At 35.9% G+C, this 21,414-nt stretch overlaps 1 protein-coding gene across 1 annotated transcript; it reads right to left on the bottom strand.

Moving 5' to 3' along the window:
* Window positions 1–9,089: 9,089 nt before the first annotated feature.
* On the bottom strand, window positions 9,090–21,325 carry LOC134651657 (protein Mdm4-like). Its single transcript, XM_063506756.1, has 5 exons — window positions 21,298–21,325; window positions 18,570–18,647; window positions 13,209–13,324; window positions 11,918–12,109; window positions 9,090–9,836 (listed from the first exon to the last, which is right to left on the bottom strand). The coding sequence occupies exons 1-5, from the start codon at window positions 21,323–21,325 to the stop codon at window positions 9,153–9,155; spliced, it is 1,098 nt and encodes a 365-aa protein (XP_063362826.1). The 3' UTR covers window positions 9,090–9,152.
* Between the last annotated feature and the right edge of the window lie 89 nt (window positions 21,326–21,414).

Below are 21,414 nucleotides of genomic sequence, written 5' to 3'. Positions count from 1 at the left end.
CGATCTTGACATGTCTTTTAATTGAAAAACGCTTTTTAAAAATCAAAACCTATTACTTATGAAATCAGAAGAATACAAATGATCGTATTAGATTCATAATTGGTACATGTTTGCCGTGACTTATTTTTAAAAGGTGTTTTTCAATTAAAAGACACATCAAGATTTTTTCTAATGCTAAAAAAAACTAACTATACATACATGCTAGTGTCCGACCGAAACGATCTTCAGTCGGTTTTTATGCTGAAACCGAAACTCCGGCCGGATTCTACCGAAAGCGTTTCGGCGCGGCCGAAAGGTTCGGCAGTTGTTAAACCGAAACTTCGGCCAGACACTAGGTACCTACATTCAGCAGCAGCTTCGAAGTTCCTATGCGGGGGAGGTGTTCACAATTACCTTGACGCGCTCGTATATCTACCCTTTTAACGATAAAGTCACGTCAAGATCATTTTGAACACCTCGCCCACTTAGCAACTTCTGCTGCTGAGTGTACAACATGCTAATTTCTGCGCACCCGTAAATATCAAGATATGGTCAAGTGAATTTCATCGCTTGAGGGTACCTCATTAAATCGAAATAGACTTCAAATAAGAACTATATTTTCTAAGTTGACTTTAACCATAATATTATCTGAACAGTGAAAGGAACGGATGTCAACAACCCTGCGATAAACGGCTTAGCGAGTTAGCAACAATTTCTAACCAAATAAATAGATAAGTACCTACTTAACTGTGTATTTATCGCATGTACGATACGAACTGAATAAATTATGGAGTTATTCACAGTTTATTAAAACATTGGTATCTAAACCCGAATATTATGTAAGCTTTCTTGTTTTTGAAAATCTGTTAAGGATTTATCAACTGCAAAAAATTCTTATTACATTTTCAAAATTTTTCATTCTTATTCAAACTTCACAGTATGTGTAAGGCCTGAGTGGACGCTCAAGTTGGGCGTGAAGCGGGGCGGGGCGTGCGGCGTGCATGTTAAACAAATGCAAACGTACGCATAGTACAGTAGCGGCCCTAGTGCACTGCACGCTGCTCAAATCACTTGTGAGCCCGACGCCCCGCTGCACGGCCCGCCGAACGCTCCGCTCCGAGCGTCCACTCGGGCCTTACACTAAAAAGCTTTTTTGAATATTATGAAATTAAAATAATACTACAAGGATTTAATTTAATACTTGGCTCTCTAGGTATTGTTAAACGATTGGTTATCCGGTTCGAAGGACCATGTTTTTATGGTTTAAGTGGCAAACGAGCTACAAGCCAGCGTTTATTGCCTGTAGCTGGCTCTAGAGTCTAGTTGATTATTATTTATTTTATTACTTTATTATCATTAGTATCACCAGTAACAACTATTCTATGGGAATTGGGAAGCAAGCTGTGCCAGTAGATTAAGGCGGCGAATTTGAGAATAAACGAAGGCGCGCAGAACCGTAAAAGCTATTATAAAACCAAGGGGCCAGTAGACGGAATAGTCCCTATGACGAAATTAGCCACATTGGCCTTCCATAATATTAATATATAAAAATATGTAGAAAATCACTTTATTGCAGACTAGAGAGAGTAGAGTTACTTAATGGTCGGTATTTACACTCCCCAAGCCGACTGGTCATCGTGGGGATTGCGACCAATACCCTTCTACAAACAAAATACATATCAAGCCTAAAAAGTGTTTAAATGCAAACAACAAAAAAAATTAAGGAGGCCTACACCCGAAGGGTAGAAAAGGGCTAAAGAGAGAGAGAGAGAGAGATTTACGTCGTCATTCTCAAACGTCGGAAGATGCAAATCAGTTCAGTTCAACAGTTAGGAGATAAGCCAGCCAAACAAATATGTAGGTACTTATATAGCGTCTCCTTTAACTCGTAATGTTCCAATAATATATAATGTCACATTGAAAAGCTACTCATTAGTCTCATACCCATAACTCACGAGTACAAATGTTAAGAGCCAACAGGAGTGGTCATTTCTCCATACAAACGTACTCGACTGTTTCCTCCGTGGGTTTTGAAGCAAGAGCAATGATTTTTTCAACACAGATTAATATATATTGTCAATATCTGTGTCGGGCCGTTTTGCTTTTTTTGATATTTTTGTTTTTTAAGGCGCTAGAGCCCTTCAAAAATGGCCAAAATGGCCTAATTGACTATGCCGCAATGAGAGGCGTGCTATTCAAAACTGACATCAATTAGTCAAAAAAGCAAAACGGTCCGACACAGATAATGTCATAATCATTTAGATTTCCAAATTTGGTTATGATTGGTTAAGTTTTGGAGGCGGAAACAGTCGAGTACGAAACCTCGATTTTTGATATTTTTACGTAGGATTTTTCGCCTTGTCCTTATCGCACTAGTTTTAGGAGCCGCTTCCGTTAGCGAGACGGGTATATTTACCTAAAATATTTTAATCTTAGCTCCTGTTGGCTCTTAATGAATATACGCGCGAACGCGAACGGATATACGTAGTCCTACCGGTAATTTAAGTACTTGACTAATCAATTTTGGAACTTATGTAAAGACATTTCCATCACGAGACACGTCGTTGCTAATCCAAGGGAGTATTTGAGCTGGTTTAGCGAAAGTGTTGAGTCTAGCTAGACTACGAGTAGGTCTATTTTTAGCCTGCAACATGTTTTTCTACTACTACGTACTCCAGCTCCACAATTATAAATGGAAGTGACGTCACTATTGTTTTGTTACTGTTTGCCAAGAACATGGAATACGTTGGCATTGAGAATAGCTGTCCCTTATTTTCAAAACAGAAGTTAATGGATGAGTGTGACGGTTTTAGTGAGACAAGATGCTTTTAGTGGTATTATGAGCATTTAATGTGCAATAGTTATTTGTACAACAAGTGATCAAAGTTTGATATTTCTTCGAGTGCTTAATTTGAGTCCCGTGCAAGTGAAAGATTCTATAATAGATTCACGAGCGTAGCGAGTGAATCTAATTTAGAATCTTGAGCGTAGTAAGGGACTCAAAAGCGCACGAGATGTAAATAACTTTGATCTCGTGTAGTACACAACATTTTTCACCTCAGCGCAGTGAGAACATACCTATTAGACAACTTGAAAAATGTAATCCTTGTTCATCACTTAATACCTGCACTCATGTTTTCTTAAGATATACAAACAATTAAGTTTAATTACCGCAATGGAACACAAAAACAAAACGTAATAATAAATTCCATTAAAATAATATAGAAATAACAAACATTAACTGACACTTCAAACTTTTTTTTGTAAAAAAAATCTTTGTAAGATACGGTCCGAATTGCGGATACGTACTATTTGTCAACTATGGTAGAAATTCTTAAAAGTAAAATAATTATTTTTGCGTGATGATCTGTGTATTTTTTGAGTTCATTATTTTAATTGTACAATAAAATACCTAAAATATAGTATTTTATCAGTTTTTATCAAATCTTAAACTTTATTTTTATTTATTAATTATTAAGAATTCATACTCGTACGTGGTTTGGAACGATGCGGTCTGAAGTTTTTCGGGGGTCTATTATAAACCGTGAATATACTGTTGAATGTCGTTTTAACTTTTTTTTGTCTGTTTCTTTTTGCTAACAGTGTGAAAGGGACAGAGATAATAGAACCCAAGTGTTTCGAACTTTTATTAGACCCCGCATGTTGAAATGACATTTGACAATAAATGTCACTTGAATGTCATTTTGTCTCACTCAGTGAGCAAAATCGCATTTTGCTCACTGTTTTTAAGAATCAAAGTACCCTTGTTCGAGCTGCTGAGGTGAAAATAGTATTGTACTATTGTTTGGTAAACCGTGTCAGTAGCAAACTGCAAGTAAAATAATACCTAGTCTAGTCGTATAGTCACCACTTTAGATAGAGCAGTAATTTCACTAAATACCTATTTTATTTGTGACAAGAATGGCTGGCTAGACAATTCTTAGGAACGCCGAACGAACTAATTCGAACGGCGATAGGTTCTTGCTTACATATAAGTAATTAAAAAATTGGGTTATTCCCACTACTTACCACCAAGTTGTTACCAGTGGTAACTACTGGGAATTTTTTTCCCACCTTTTACCACTGGTAACTACTTAATTTTTCCCAGTAGTTACCACCAACTCGGTAACTACTGGGAATATTTATTCCCAGTAGTTACAACCAAAATTTTGTTAGAGTGAAATACTAATAAAAACAGCATAAATAGTATAGTACAAATATCGAGTGATTTAATAAATAATTGTTAGTCGATTAGTGTTTTAATAAACTGCCTTAAAAGTGACCAAAAATATTGAAACAGTTTAACCGGTACTAGTACAAAAATTATAATATATGTAAGAATAAATTGAATAATCCGTTTAGATTATTTTTCAAGTGATTTTATTAGGTAATTCAAACTCACTCTGTATTTATACTCTTCTTCTTCTTCTTGTTAGGGGCTATATAAGGCTCCAAAGCCTATGTATCACTGCGACCATCGCTGATCTATTGTGATCGCCACCTACTACAACTCTCGATCCAAACCTGCAACTTCAAACAGCTGCAGGATCTTTTTGATCTCGAGAGACTTTACCTCCTCCGGGCGCAATATGTGTCCGCCCAGGATTAAGTCACGAGTACGCATTAGGCAAGGGCACTCTGTGAGGATGTGCAAGGGCGTCTCCTCTGCCTCCATACAGAGTCTGCACCGCCCCATGTCACGTTTCCCCATGGTGTGCATGTGCTTATTTAGGCAGCAGTGCCCAGTAAGCACCCTTACCAAGTTGCGCAGTTGGTTCCTAGACAGCGCTAAGGCGTTCGAGGACGCCTTTTTGCTGAAGGCCTTGATAAGCGCATTTATACTCTTACTATTTATACTGTTTTTATTAGTATTTAACTCTAACAAAATTTTGGTGGTAAAATAATTCCCAGTAGTTACCACTGGTAACAACTTGGTGGTAACTAGTGGGAATAACCCAAAAAATTCACTTCCAAGACCAATTTTCCTTCTGAAAAATTCTAAGTTATGTTGTTTGGTCCTCGATTTTCATTATATTTATTATGCCCTACCAGTCCTACCACGCATAACAACCGTAACCAGTAGGAATTACAAATAATTTATTGCATTAACAATAGGATACGCTGTTACGGTTATTATGTTAGGTAAGGTAGTATCTATAAAACAGGTATTACTTATTTCTTGAAAGCACATAGGTACATACTTACCAACTAGCAGAAAAATCTAATCATATATAAAATATTAAAATCAATAAGAATTATTGTAACGAGTTTGTATACTTTCAAGAAACAATTAAAAGGGTTTATTATATAGGTAATTAAAATGCAACATTGCTGAAAAAAAAAACTTTTATTTATTATATCGTTTTGATCATTCGATTTTTTTGTATTTATATATTTTTTCATATATAAGCGAGCCGAGGCTTACAATTGTTTTAATAAAACTAATAACCTACTATTTACATGGTTTTAACAAAGGAGATCGTAATTTTACATTTTTAAATATGTTTAATAAATTTTTCGCAAGGAAATTTTAATTAATAAGTAAACAGTGATAAATCCTCTACGCGGTAGGAAAGTGGTGGGGTAGTTTAATAGACAAAAATTGGATTCCTAACCTAATATAATATTTTAATTCTTTACTAATCAACAAAATAGCTTTAAAATATCTTATTTCTAAGCGGTGAAATGATATGCGGTTAATAATTAATAACATGTGAAAAGAACGGTAACTTTGACCTAGTATTAAATTACTGGCAATAACTTTACTATACATTTGTGTTCCATATGCGTGTACATCAGTATTTATTTACATACACATAACTGGGTTTATTCACATTCAATATGTACATGTATTAAAAAAAGAAGGATTTGTATACTGAAAAACTCTTATTTCTAGAAAATGAATAGGAATATTCTAACGGAAGACATTGTGTTTAAATTATATTTAATGCCATTCCTGTTTTTATTATACAAGTAACATAAAATACACTTAATTAGAAATATATCATATGTACTAGGAAAAAGTTACCGCCCCGCGAAAAAATTCAAATACATAGCACGTATTTAAATGGGCACAAATGCACTAAAAACTATGAGGCAAATGTGACAGAAAATCTTTAATTCTATAACCATAAGCTTACAATAACAATTATGTTTCTCGGTCTATCCATCCAAACCATGCTTAACTTGCTTGGTATCTGTAGATACTCTTACAAAATTCAACAGTTGCGTGATATACAAACGCATTTGAATTATTATTTTACCAAGTGGTAAAAATTAAAAATCATAGACAACCTATAGAAGTATAGAGAAAGCGCCATCTATTTGAATTTCTTCGAAACCTAAATCTAAACGTTTCTACCTTCAAGCTAAAAGCTATGTGGTCTAACTAAATAAAAACGTTTCTCACTTTTGGCATTAAAACAAATTACAACCAGTGCAAGCTAGGAAGCTTTATAACCCTAAACTAATTTAAAAGAAATATATTACTCTGTTCGGTGGCACGAGTTTCTACACTAGTCTATTCCAATCAATTTTATTTTAATGGCCTCTACAAACCTCACGATAATCGCATGTGATAGAATTGCATCGAATTCCTTGCACCTACTTAGCCAGCGATGATCTAAAATCGCATGCCATTTATTGCAACGTCTGTAGAAGCCTTTATTATTCTATAATTTTATCCTATAGCACCGTCCCTTGTATGAATTACCATTATAAGTAAATAGAGATGAATCCCTGGACATAACGAAATGAATTTAACTAAAGCAAAAAAAAAACGAAATGTATCGCTATGAGCCAATATAAGTTTGTAATTGTTAATCATCCTTAAACACTTGATTTAATAAACAAAATTACTCAGCCTCCTTAGTTTTCGCTCTATTATAGGCGGATGCACACAAAACGAGCCGCCTCGCGAGGATTTGCCGCGCGAAGCAGCTCGCTCGCGAGGCACGCCTCGGCCGCATTGCCTCGGACGAGGCACGTCTCCACCGACCGAGCTGTTTTCGCGCGGCACTTTCCTCGTGAGGCGCTTGTTCTGTGCGCACCCGCCTAATTATAAAGCAATTTCGTATTTAAATTACTATTTTACGACTCTCATTTTGCTTGCAAAGTCTGTATCGTACCTTAATGTATGAAGATGTTGAGAGGCTGGTTTATGTATTGCTATTAATACACTAATCTGACAATTTGTAAATCAATCTCGATATAACAAGATTTAATAAGGAACTTTGACGATTGTAGATTTAAACAATTATGAGATGAGGAAACACCTACAAAATATTTCAATTTCCGCAACGAGTCATCTAGTAATGTGGTACCTGTTGCGTTATTTTGACGATTGTAAAGGATTATTCCCAATACAACTGTGACTTTTTTTCAAATGTTTTTTAAATAAAAAGTCAGGCCATGTACCTTCTTTCTAATGCTAAAAAAAACGAAGTATAGTAATTAAATTAATTAATAATTACCGGATTTTTAGGGAATGATATTAACAGGAAATATGAAATACTCAATGGTTTTTTTGTCTAAAAAAATCTTGTTATAAAGCAAAATATTCAATATTTATTTATTTAGCATACCACATCGCCAGACGGCTCGTTGAGAAGTTCTGTATACATTGTCTGGTGGTTGGCTCAAAAGGCTGTCCGCAAATAAAAAAAGTTCCCCTAACCCATTGACATACAACATTTCGAATCATTCACTCACTTAGCCTAGAAATACTGAAATTTGTGGCAAATTAAAAATAAACTTATTTTCTAGTGACTTTAATCATCGATACAATGATTGTATTTTTTTAGAAAATTTAAAAACTTTGAGTATCTAATTTAAAAACTCAGCCTTTTTTCAAGCCATAGACTCAGTTACTGAGTTTTTAAGGCATTAAATAGACGGAGCAAAACCGAAAATGTGAACACATCGATGGTACGATTTAATAAAGCAAGCGAGATTTCGAAATGCCGCACTTTGTTTCACCTTAAACGAGAAAAAATAAATCTTCAAATACTTTTTTTTTATGTTGTTTTTTCCTAGTTCCAGGAGAAACTCTGTGTCATTAACGCAGAAGCATTTTTATCAAGATTTGTACTAAAATTAAAATTATCTATTTGTGCAATGTTAATTGTTAACTTCTCATCGTATTTTTTTACAGGAAATAAAAAAAAAACTTACAAGGAAGGGTACCCAACTGTCCGGCTCCGATTTGATTAGTTTTTATATATGTTATAGAGTAGTCTAAAATAACGGACACGTATTTTTTTTTAGCTGCCCATACCCACCCTACTGGGAGAAATTGGCCTCCAAAGTACTGAAAAGTGACAAAACGCTCTATCTTCTTTAGTTCAAGAAAGTTGCTAGTTAATTACTGTTTTGAATATATGTTGGAGAACATGAAAAAATAATGAACACGTATTTTGTTATTTTGGCTCAAACTTATATTTTACAAAAAAAAAACACACTTCAAAGTTTCATACTTCTCATCCTTTCACTCGAATTTCACGTTGGTTATTTTATTCGTTTTTTTTATCACGAAAACTAAAAACTTCCCGGTAGTGAAGAATGTTGTCATGGTTGTGAACCGGTTTGGACATTAAGTCCTAGCATATTTTAAAACATCAAAGATCCTAAAAGTGTACATTTGAAATATTTGAATACCCTGTCAGGCGCGCGCAACGAGGCGGGCGATGTGAACACACGGTACTGAAGTGAAGCGCGTGAAACGATGACAAGTATGAAACTTTGAAATGTGTTTTTTTTTTGTAAAATATGAATTTGAGTCGAAATAGCAAAAGACGTGTCCATTATTTTTTCATGTTCTCCAACATATATTCAAACCAGTAATTAACTAGCTTTGCTTGAACAAAACTCGCTACAGAATTTAGAGCGTTTTGTCACTTTTCAGTACTTTGGAGGCCAATTTCTCCCAGGAAGTTGAGTATGGGCAGCTAAAAAAAAATACGTATCTGTTATTTTAGACTACTCTATAACATATATTAAAATAAATCAATTCGGAGCCGGACAGTTTGGGTACCCTTCCTTGTTAGTCACCTGCACAATATTCAGTGTCATACATTTTTGGGCGTATCAAATAGAAAATCAACAAACTTGCTAGTTTGCTATGAATACTAAATTTTAGTAGAAACCTTTATAAACATACTCGTACGTCCACATATCTACAAAACTCTCAAAACATTACTAACTTTACAATTGCACTGCGGACACCTTTTAGCCTTCCTCCAAACTTTATTCGCGCACTCATAGCAACAGCAAATATGCGCTATCCTACCATGCACGAAAACTGCCGACTTTGGCTCAGCGTAGCAAATTATGCACAGATTCTCGTTATCGAATTTATCTTTAATCGAATTGATAATCGCTTTCTTAGTAAGCTTGACCGAATCATCGATAGTTAATGAAGGATCGCTAATAGTTTTAACCAAAGGTGCTACTTCGGGATCGGCGCTTTTAGCTTTCCTACGTCTAGGCTCATCATCATCGCTATCGCTATCGGAATAATCGATTCTCATTCTCTTGTTATGACGATCGGCGGATTCAGCGCGGCGCTTTAAAAGTCTGCCTAAAATCGGCGTAGAGGATGTACCTTGGGAATCAGGTTGACTTAGCTCTGTTTGACTGGAGCCAGGTTGACTCAGATCAGTCTCCTGGCTATTAGTAACCTGGCTATCAGTTCCCTGGCTATTAGTAACCTGGCTATCATGTTCAGTGGCCTGGGATAGACTCTCCTGGCTGTTAAAGGCGGATTCGACCCCGGAATCGACCGAGCTAGTTCGCGGAACGTCTGATACTCGCTTACGCTTGTTTTTTCTCGGCCTCGGCGGGAAGAAGTTTTTACGTACCTAGAATTGGATTAAAATGTTTAGTACATGGATAGATATTTGTTGTGGACAGTTCTGATTTAAAAAAGAACTTGTGTACATTTGGCAGATTTTATTTTAATTTAGTAAATTTTTGGAACATAAAATTTGTTAAATTCATTGTTTGTTTGCAAAGAATTTTAGACGAAATTTTTTTTTGATAAATAAAATATGGAAAAATTCACCGCTTCGGGCAAGATTCGAACTTGCGAACTTTCGGAACACCGGTCCGATTGCTCTTAACCAACTGAGCTACCAGAAGTGTGTGAATATTTCCATTCCTTCTTTTTCCCTTATTTAAAATTTCTAATATCTTTCGTATCTGCTTGATACAAGTTTAGGACTGTTTGTTTCTGATTATTATTAATTTCCTCGTGTTGGGATACCTAACACTTCAATTGATTCTCATTTATTTTGTGGAAGAATTTTCTGCAAAAAACGATACATTAATTTGTTTAATCGTACAGCGGACCTAAGATGGTCGCACTATCATCTGTCATCGTGGCTGCCACTTTATCTGTGAGCGTAAAGCATGACACAATAGATGATAAAAGTGCGACCATCATATCCGTTCTTACAGCAGGCTCAAGTCTGGCCAAGTTAACTCTGCATGTTCTCTTACTCTACGTTCCAGAAATAATCCTGTATATGTGCTATCTTGCTCACACACCGACGCGGCGTGCGGGGCCAGTATGAAACCCGCATTATATACAAACTTACCTTTAAGACTGAATTAGTCTAGTCCAGATGTAGTAAAAAGTACCTTAAGTTTATGTTTTATACCTCAGCCAAGTATATCACAATCACACACATTCGTATGTCCTTTTACGATTCGCGAACATTCAACACATATATTATACGAGAACGAACATCGTTACGAAACGTAAATGTCTGCCATATAGGTACACAAACTCACAACTCACACTTCTAACATGCACCACAAGATTTTCACTCTACACAAACACTAATGCCAAAAAACGGGATTTGACTTAATGAATAATAGTATTCACAAGTTTATTTCCTAAGATGAAACTTTTCTGCGAATAATACATACCTAATACATATTGAAATTTCTAATATTTCTATCAGATTTCCTATCAATCTATCAGGCTACGTGATTACAGAAAACTCACACGATAGAAAATTGACATCATCTCCCAAATTTAATAACCACAATAATATCAACTTAAATATCGTAAAACATGCACATTGATTTTTATTAAAATTGTAATGAAATAAATTTATTTTTAGGTATTTTTATTTTTATGTATTTCAGGTTATTCCAATTTGTTATCAATTGATCAATTCACATGAGTAAAATAATGGATCTTTTTTTCTGAGTTTTTACCAACAGTAAAAGGGCGAGAAAGACGCCCCCAGCTGTAACCAGCGGATGGGAATAACCGAACTATTGGCAATCAATTGACTCTTTCAATTAATTGCCAACAATTTCACTAGATGTCACTAGGAGTGCACGTACACTTTTCGCCATTCCCAGTTATACAGGGTGTCCCAAGAAGTAGTGATATACTGAAGCTGGGAGGTAGAGGACCTAGAGGGCTATCTGAATCACCCCCATGTATGTTCCGCGGTTTTTCGTATTTTCGGAGTTATGATTTTTTTTAATTTTTCACCTATTGCCGAGTACGATGAGATTTTTATTTATGGTGACGTGAATTATTGCGGTAGATGCTTGATTTTTTTTGTGTGCTAAGCTGATAGATAGGCCAATTCAGTATGGTAACATTTACTATCGTTAGATCTTTGAATGGAATTAAAAAAAAAATTAATGCCAAGAAAGAATCTTTCTTTACGTACCCCGCACCAACTGTTTCTCTGTTTGGCCTAAAGGTTGACTGGTAGAGAATGCCGTGTAGCATTAAGTCCGCCTTTTGTCACTGTATATTTTTTACTGTGCAATAAAGTTTAAATAATAATAATAATAATAAAGATAAAATTATCCAGTATGTTTTATTTTTTTAAGCGCCCTTGAAGTTGTGAACATACCTCCCAGCTTCAGTATATCACTACTTCTTGGGACACCCTGTATATCAGTTCCTCACCTTGAAACACTTCTCGCAGTACCGGTACAGCGGGTTGTTGTTCTCGGCGCGGCACTGCGCGCACTCCCAGAAGTCGTGCAGGTCCATCTCGGAGTCGCTGCCCTCAGACTCGTCCTGCTCAGAGTCCGCGAACTCGAGATCCCCGTCGTCACCGACGCTCACTTCTATCACTTTTGTCGCTATTATTTCGTTCTGGAATAAAGAGAAGAAAAACGTAAGTCAAGGTATACAAGTCTTTTCATGTCAGAAATGAGATAGGACCCTTCAAGCTCTCAAGTTCAGGTACTAAAATGAAATGAGTTGGATGGGCCCGATTTGTCTGACCGATTAGTTTAATACTAAATTGGTACAAAAACAGGGAGGTCATTTTAGTATCTGGATTTTAAAAACAAAATATAGTGTGAAAATTAGGATCTATATCTGAATCCCTAAAGTCTTTTCTCCTATCTTTGCATTCCCTAATATTGTTTGTCATAATGATCAGTTGCCCTAACACTAAAAACCCTAATTTTGGTTTCCCTAATTATTGATTACTTATCCTAATGTTATTAAGCATATTTTCTTTTTTGCGAGGGTCGCAGTTCTAACCCTAACCTAACCCACTTTTGTGGCAGCAAGTTCTAAAACCTAACCATTTTTCAGAACCTTATATTATGGAAAATAATCGTTATGACAATTGATCGTTAGGGTATGTGCCCATTAGGACAAACCAGTTAGGGCAAGTGACTTTAGGACAAACGTTGTTAGGTATTCAGAATGACACCCGAAAATTACCGGTAAACCCGTTAAACATTAATAACACAAATAAAAATTGGGATTGAACTAAGAATGTCTTGTCATGTATATGCTACCTCACTACTGCAAGTACAAAAAAACCTTATAATGTTATAAACTTAACAATAAACAAAGCATTAGCCGTTCGGGGCCAGCTACAGCTACTACAAGATTTATAAATGACCACTTAAACGAGTTAGGTCGAGGAATAAGTCATAAATTGCTACCATTTAAGACATTTATTCCTCTAGAAATGTAAAATAACGGCGTTATTCATAAACGTCTGCTAAGTTAATCAGCTGATGATCGTCGATTGCCCCTATCTATGGCATAACGACAGATAGGGACACGACGATCAACTGATTAAGTTAGCAGCCGTTTATGAATAACGCCATAAAGGTATAAGTAACATTTTATTGTCTCTTTTGGATGCTGAGAGTATAATTAATACATCTGTGCGCACAACAAAAACCTTATTGAACTACCTGTTAGACTAAACTTGTAAAACATGTCTTACGTCGCTCTGTCCAGAGGAGTCCCAGTCCAACGGCCCCTCATCCTCGGGCTCCGTCACCGGCTCGTACTCCCCCTTGTCGCTGGAGCAATCTGTGTCGCTCGTGTCGCGCACATAATCTACAACACCACAACACCTCAGAAAATGCACACACAACACACAATGTTCCACTGCCCCTATTATACCTCCGAGCCAGAAAGTTCGAGAAACTTCGTCCGATTGCCCTAATGCCTTCGCCCTAATACTGCATTGGTGATTTTCCTTGTAAGTGATGTCCAGTCATCCTAAAGGCGTTTTACATTTCCAACAGTCCATAACAACTTTTTTTTGTCAGACACATGCTTTATTTTTTTTTTCCTATGATTATTTTTTCATGTGTTCAATTTTTTTTTGCATTTTGAAATTTTTTTTCTTATTTCTGCATTTCTTTCCCATTTACTTTTCCTATTTTTGCATTACTTTCCCATTATTTGTTTAATTTTTTCATTTCCTTCATTCTTTTGTAGGTTTTTTTTACTTTTTTTTTCAAATCAAACATATAGCTGGTCAACCAAGTCTTGTCAGTAAAAAAGGCGCGAAATTCAAATGTTCTATGGGACGATATCCCTTCGCGCCTACATTTTTCAAATTTGCCGCCTTTTTCTACTGTCAAGATCTGGTTGACCAAGTATACATACTTAGTTAGCTAGCATGCTTAAAATAACACAAAATGCATACGTTTCCACTGCATAATTTACCAAATACAGTAAATCACAAACAATACTAGTATTAATGTAACAAACAATTATTGTGACAATACAATGCTTCATAAAGAACTAAATAATGTAAGATATTTAGCCATATGAAGCATTGTTTTGTTTGGTGCTAATCTTAATGTTATCTGGTCCATAGATAGTACAAGATTTTTTTTTCTAATTAAGATTAATAACATGTAAAACCGACTTGGTCAAACATCATGTCAAATGTAAGTACTTATGCTGTTTAAAGATCGCAGGATTCTCGGCAGCCGACGTATTTGCAATATATTTTTTCTAGAGTAGTTAATAATGAGTAGAATTTCAAATTTTACATACATACAACACTGTATTGTATTGAAATGAAAATAATAACTTTAAAGTTTACAGCAATTATTTTAATGAAAATAAATATTGTTTTTTACTCATTATTTGTCACTGCAAATACTTCAGCAGGTGATTAGTCCATTCTCAAACTTATGAGTAAAGGTTTGACAATGCACAGTGTCTATGGTATTTGTATTTTGGTGTGGATCCCTTGGAACCGCTTCATGTGGTTCCACCGCTGTCCCCGACATCTGGCAATGTTATACCATTCTGATTAGTTCTCATTCTAGCATTCCTTAACTTAGGGGCTTTGAGAGCCCGTCAAGTAAGTAATATGGTTACTAAAACTAAAAACAATTATTGTTTTCATTTCTTCATCACTTCTTTGTTTAATTTATTGTTAGAGATTTAGTAATGTGGGAATTGAACCCACAGTAAAAGCAGAATAGTCCAATTGTCCAGTCGCCATCAGATATATCGGAGCGGCCAAGAGGTGCTAATAATATCTAAACATTTTTGAGTTTTTCGGCCGCTTTCATATGTTTGATGGCGACCTTCCTTAAAGTAACATCTAATACAAGATGCAAGTGAAATTTAATCTATTTTTTTTGCTTAATTGTCCAAAAAACTTAAATAAAATATGGAAATATCTGTTCAAATAATTCTCCCTTATATTTCCAGATAGAATAAATAGTGTAAATAGAAACTATAGAAAGGTATGATGGCAAATTTTATTTCCGTCAACAGATATGTATTTAGAGCATGAACACATCCTTTGAAGTACGCCTTTCACCTCTACTTACAGTTCGAGCAGATTGAAGTGGGTACTTGAGTCAAGTGTGAATAAATACAAGTATGGAAGAGTTCTTGCAGTCTCATACAAATCATACGATATATAAGTTACTCAAAATATGTTATCAAAGAAAAAGAAAAGATAAAAGCTTGTTATAGTGATAATCAGGGCCGGAACTAGGGTAGAGCGAGTGGAGCGACCGCTCTAGGCGCCTAATGGTAGGGGGGCGCCATCGCCAAAATGGCAAATACTTGAAATACTGTGAAAACAAACATCTTGAAAAAACGGACTGGTAACTACGGAACCTAATACTGAGTATGGAGCGCCAAAACTTTTCCTCGCTCTACCCTGATCGAGTACTCGGGCCGGCGCTGGTGATAATATTTATCTAGGGCTACCAATGTTCAAAAGTCATATTATGAATGCTTGAGGATTTGAATTTACTAAATGATAAAGCTGAAGTCTATCAATCCGTTTCCACCAGTGAAAAAAGCGGCAAATTAAAAAAAAATTGGCGCGAAAGGTTGCCCATAGAAAATTTGAAATTCGCGACTTTTTCTATTGACAAAGTTGTTTGACCGGCTAGATATATGTTTAACTTAAATGCAAAAATTGTGACAAGATATAATAGATTAAAGCTTATATTTGCAACATATAGGTTAACACTAACACGTTTGACCTGCAATTACTTATTCGAAAAACTTTTTCATCGCAGACCTGTGAATCAGTTAATTCAAAACAAGACTCTTTTTTATTGAACTACAGAATTATATTAATGAATGACTGTCAATCATAATATTATCAAGAACAATAGTTATTGTTTCAAAGTCTGATAAGAGTGATAAGTTGAAAACAGACGGCATAAGTATCCGACAAGTCTGTACAGGCATCGGACACGGAGCGATGACACGACACGCTAAATGGTTGTGCGGACAAAAAACGTCTCTGGGAATTTGCACAAGTGTTTTTACTTGAGGAATTCAATAAGAAATAAACAGATACATACATAAGTTGGAAGAAAATATATTTTTATTATTTACATGACCATATGATGGCACAGAGCAAGCCAAGGGCGCACTTAGGAGAAAGTGATGAAAGCTGTTTTTATTTTTATACATCCCAGATAAATTACTAATACAACTTTCCAATTGGCTAATTTACTACTTTTACCAGGCAATCGTCATACGTTGTACTAAAATGATAGATCATACAAATTTCAAATTTTCTTAAAATATTTTTTACCATGAGACGTGTATAGTAGTAGCTATTAGCAGTGAACATTGATAGACAAATAGGTACCAAACTACATAGTTTACTTACATAACAGTAAATGCCAAAGTGGCAAATAATCTATACCTACATATTTTTAGAATTTAATAAAGAAAAGACTTTTTTACAATCAAAAGGAAAGTTAAATAATTGTGTGTTAAGACATGCATAGATAATTATTAAACATAGTGTATTTGTTAGTGTCCGACCGAAACATGTTTTTTTGCCGAAACCGAAACCGAAACCGAATGTTCGGCTTTGGCTCTAGTTTCGGCCGAAACCGAAACCGAAACTTTTGTAGACTTGTTAAAATCGTTGAAAAAATGTCATAAAACCGCTTTTACACACATATTATGGGGCTGTCAACACCCAATGTCCTTGAATTGATGTTACTTAAGCAGTTTTTTATGAAAATTACTAGAGTTAGACCAAGATAATTCTGCAACGATTTTGATAAGTTGATAACACACGCAGTGCAAGTGTTATTTTAAAGGTCAAAACTTCTATGAAATTATGACGTATAAATAACACTTGCACTAGTTGCGTATGCTATCAAAATCATTGCAGAATTTTCTTGGTCTAACTCTATTCATTCACCAGTCAAGCTAACATGACTGTAGATACAGGGTCAACCAAAAACGCGAGCGCAGCGAGCGCGAAATTTTTTGTTAACAATATCGCATCGCAAGGCCGGGTACCGATCTTGACCTGGGCCTAAAAGTCCGAAGTGCCCCATTGAGGCGAACTTTCATGCAAAGTCAAAGCCGTGCTTAAGGCTTCAGGATAAGTAGTTGAGCACAGACTCCAACCAATGTCCATTGTATTAAAAAGCGAGACCGCAGGCCGAGCATGGCGCAGCGAGGCCAAAGGCTAAGCTGAAGTAGAGGACATGTGGAACACAAACCAATGGTAAATTGAGGTAAAAAGTGAGGCTAGTTTTCTTATTATTCTCTTGCCCATGGCCCATGCGACAGTGCTATCTCATTCACTTATAGGTATTGACAGCCTCTTAAGACTGCGTCAACCGTCCAGTGGCGCCCTCATTAGTGGAATTGTGTTTTATAATAAACCAATTAATTTCTGTGCCTAATATACATGAATCAGTATATGTAGGTATTAATATTGTTGTCCTACTTATTCCCCAACTTTTGGTCTTTGTCCGAAGTACCATTTCGTAAGTTTCGGCCCGGCCGAAAGGTTCGGCCGTTTTTTGGCCGAAACCGAAACTACAGCCGAAACATGATTTTTTGGCCGAAACTGGCCGAAACCGAAACCGAAACCGAACCTTCGGTCGGACACTAGTATTTGTATACAATATTACCCATGCATTTCATACATAAAAATTCAATACAACACCATAATACTTAAAGCATGCATCGTAAATTTGAAAACATTTTAAGCTCTGTGGCTTTACTCAGATTTTGTAAAAGTACCTATTCAAACTTTTGTTTATGAATCACATGTTGTGGATATGGACTTATGATTCATACTTGTAAGTACATCCCGTGGATATGGGTGACCGGTGACGTGATTTCATTCACAAAAGGCGGGCGAAAGCCGGGCGGCCCCTACAAGTCAATTTGCAACCGCGCTTTTGCCTCGTGGCACATACACAGATCGAACTGCTTCGCGCGGCATTTCCTCGCGAGGCGGCTCATTCTGTGTTAATGTGCACCCGCCAAATAATTATTGCTTTGCGGGCGTATAATGGAATGGGTATCACTTTTTGATACAGCCCTGTAGAGAAGCATTACCTTGTTTTTGTAACTTTCATAACAGTATCCATTATACGCCCACTGAAAGAACTAACTAATGCACGTATCTTTTTTTTTCTAATATCCTGGCAAATTTTCATAAACAAGTTTTCTTTTGGTTCCTATGAGATTTCAAAGGTACAGTAATAAGCAACAGAAGTCGCTATGCACAACAACTTCCTCTAAATGATTCTGACAGGCCTAAGCAACATTTATACTACAAGTACTACAACTACATGCATCCAATGGTGCAAGTCAATGTAAAGGGAATATTACACTATGCATTCTCCCTGTGCAGTGTCCCGCTCCCTTAAAACACTTTATTTTGGACGCCATTTTGATATCCGCTTGTGCTGACTAGACAGTCAGCTGCAGAGAAAAGTGACCCCCCCTGCATAGAACTTTGTATGCAAAGGTGCTAAGCGAATAGTATTGCTGACTGTACCAAAGATTGAGATGGCTAGGGTAAGTTGTAACAGCGACATACCTGTCTCCTTTCCCTGGATACTAAGAGTGCTCTCTAACGAGCCGCGCCGACTGTGCGCTGGGGTTAGCCACGATTGTTCTGAAACATTACATAAGTTGTGATCAAGATATGCATACACATGTAGTGCTTAATTATTTTCCATCGTTTCTTTACGGAAACGTACGAACATGTCTTGCTATTTTGGTCAGTCTCGGTACAAAAGTACGGAGGTTGACTGAAGTAGCATGACTAATACGAACGTTTCCGAGAAAATACGATGGTAAACAATTATACATTACTGTTTACAGTATATCCCTAGTACATCTGTACATATCCATAGGGACATTAATAGTAACCTCTCCGTTCCCACGACCTCTCGACGTAATTACGACCCATATTTGAACCATTGGGATAGGACAGATTAATAACCAAATACCGTATGATATAAGGGAATGTAAATCATTTAGGATGTTTAAATTTAAAATGAAAATGTTTCTATTAGACAAAATTAAATTAAAGTTACCACCATAAGCAATAAGATGTACCTACTGTTAACAATTAATTAGGCAATTAGCTAAGTTTACCCATCTATGTTTTAAGGGAGTTCCCTCTGCCAACAAACTGTCCTGCAGTTTGGCAGAAGAAAAAAATATGTATGTTTTTTTTTTATTATAAATGCATAAGTAGCTCTGTCTATCTGTTACCTCTTCGCGCCTGAACAAATTTAGATGAAATTTGGTATGGATAAGGACATAGGTTGGTTTTATCAATCATCATTCAGAAGCTAGTTGGATGTTCTTGACAATATTGTTTTGTAATAATAATTTTAAATAGCCCATTTAAAAAAAGGAAACACTTATTTTACAACTTTTTCAGATGCCCGCACTTGCGAACTTTGGTGTTCGCTGTAGGCCCTCTGTTGGTAACTTTGTTTATATTGTAAACCTGTGTCTGATTTGATTTTTGAAGCACAATAGATAATATTTACTTACCAAATTCCGAAACTTTTAAAACATTTTGATAAAAAAATTATAGCCCAGAGACAACAAACGCTAATCTTATCAAAAAATCAAAAGTCATATGGATCCAACCACATGTTGTGATAAATAATGGCTATCATTTATATATATTATTCAGCACAATTTAATGCTTTTCTTTTCATATTATAAGCCATTTTATTACCTATGTAGTGTAATATAAAACTGTTTATGCGAAGACATTAATAATGTACATAGATACATAAAGGCAATAAGGTTACATAGTTAATGAAAAGGACACAATTAGAACCATTATACTTCTGAATTTCTCGATTCTGCTCATGGTTGTTAAATTGTAACTAACTTTTTGTAAGATAGTTTTTATTTATACCATTGATTACTTCGATTTGAAGCCAACTCATTTACCACACTGTGGCAGCTAAAAATTAAGGCCTCATTTAGATGGTTCTAGATCAGCGGTTGGCAACCCGCGGCCCGTGAACCTGTCACTTGCGGCCCGCGAGCCTCCCTGGCTATTGTGTATGTAATATTGACAAACGACAATGTCTGATAAAGTCATAAATATTAACAAAGTGCGGCCCGCGTCAACTTCGTTAAATACTATGTGGCCCTTGGCTGCTAAAAGGTTGCCAACCGCTGTTTTAGATGGTTGCAGACTCCAGGGATTGGATACCGGTATTTTTTGTATGGGAACGGAAACGGTATTTTTTCGTTCTTTGCTAATTACTTCATTTCTAATTGAGCAGTCTAATAATACGAAGTCGTAACCTAAAAACACAACTGAGTCCTACATTTTGAGTATAAAATAATTCGAAAAATTTGGTTATTTCTAAGTTTTTGCAAAAAACCGGTTCCGATCCCTGGCAGACTCTACAGAGTACAATGAATTCAGTCGGTCTACCGAATATCACAATGTAATGAAAATTGCATGTAAGTTCTAGAATCATCTAAATCGGGGATTAAGTCTCTTGAGTTGACTATGCCGAAATTATTGGGGGAAAGAAGTCTTTGAACTTCAAGATTATTCAAGAAGAACACTCAATACAGTCAAAATTGTCAAAATAATTATTTACAGGTAAGACAGAGATCATCACATTCTTGAACCTACAGATGTATATGTAAAGTCTATTTTTTTATTCGGTAGACTGAAATGACAGTTAATAGTATGAAATGACATTTCATGTTCATACTATTAACTGTCATTTCAGTCTACGGAATAAAAAAATAGACTTTATGTAAGACAAGGATATTTTAGACTACTAAACTAAGAACATATGATATATGTTTCTATGTTATGATGATATCATTTCATAGGTATAAAATTCAAAACAACATTCTGCACTCAGACATCGGAGGAATGCGAATTGCGAACGCCTACTGTTTTGTTTACATTATACGAGTGGAAAACTAGAACGCATTCACTACATGGTAACGTTGAATAACACCGTTCATAATGCAAAGTAAGCACTCTACACATGTAAACAATGGAACTTACCCATCTATATAGGAAAATCCAAGACACACCGCCAAATTCACAAGACAACCTAAAAAGCTACATTATTACAAGCGCCTGACAGTTTTTTCTTCCGGTCTTTTTTGCACCACTGGTTAGTGGTTGGCCTTCACCAAAGTGACTACTGTGCGAGTATTTTGTAGTAAAACAGCAAAACCTAATTACCACATTCCACAAACATCGTCATTATCAAACATCACGATAATGCACTTGAGATATTGGTAAAAAATTAACATACCTGATGAATACGATGCAGTTGTGTTCATTCTGTTTTCAGTAAACTCTCTACACTAGCCACTCTCTCCACTCCTCGCCACTCGTCGTGTTCAAACGAGTTGAATATGAGTTGTCAAAC

The sequence above is a fragment of the Cydia amplana genome, chromosome 10 (genome assembly GCF_948474715.1).
Source record: "Cydia amplana chromosome 10, ilCydAmpl1.1, whole genome shotgun sequence".
NCBI classification, from domain to species: domain Eukaryota; kingdom Metazoa; phylum Arthropoda; class Insecta; order Lepidoptera; family Tortricidae; genus Cydia; species Cydia amplana.
Note: the sequence above shows the minus strand (reverse complement) of the source record. Positions and strands in the feature narration are given on the sequence as shown.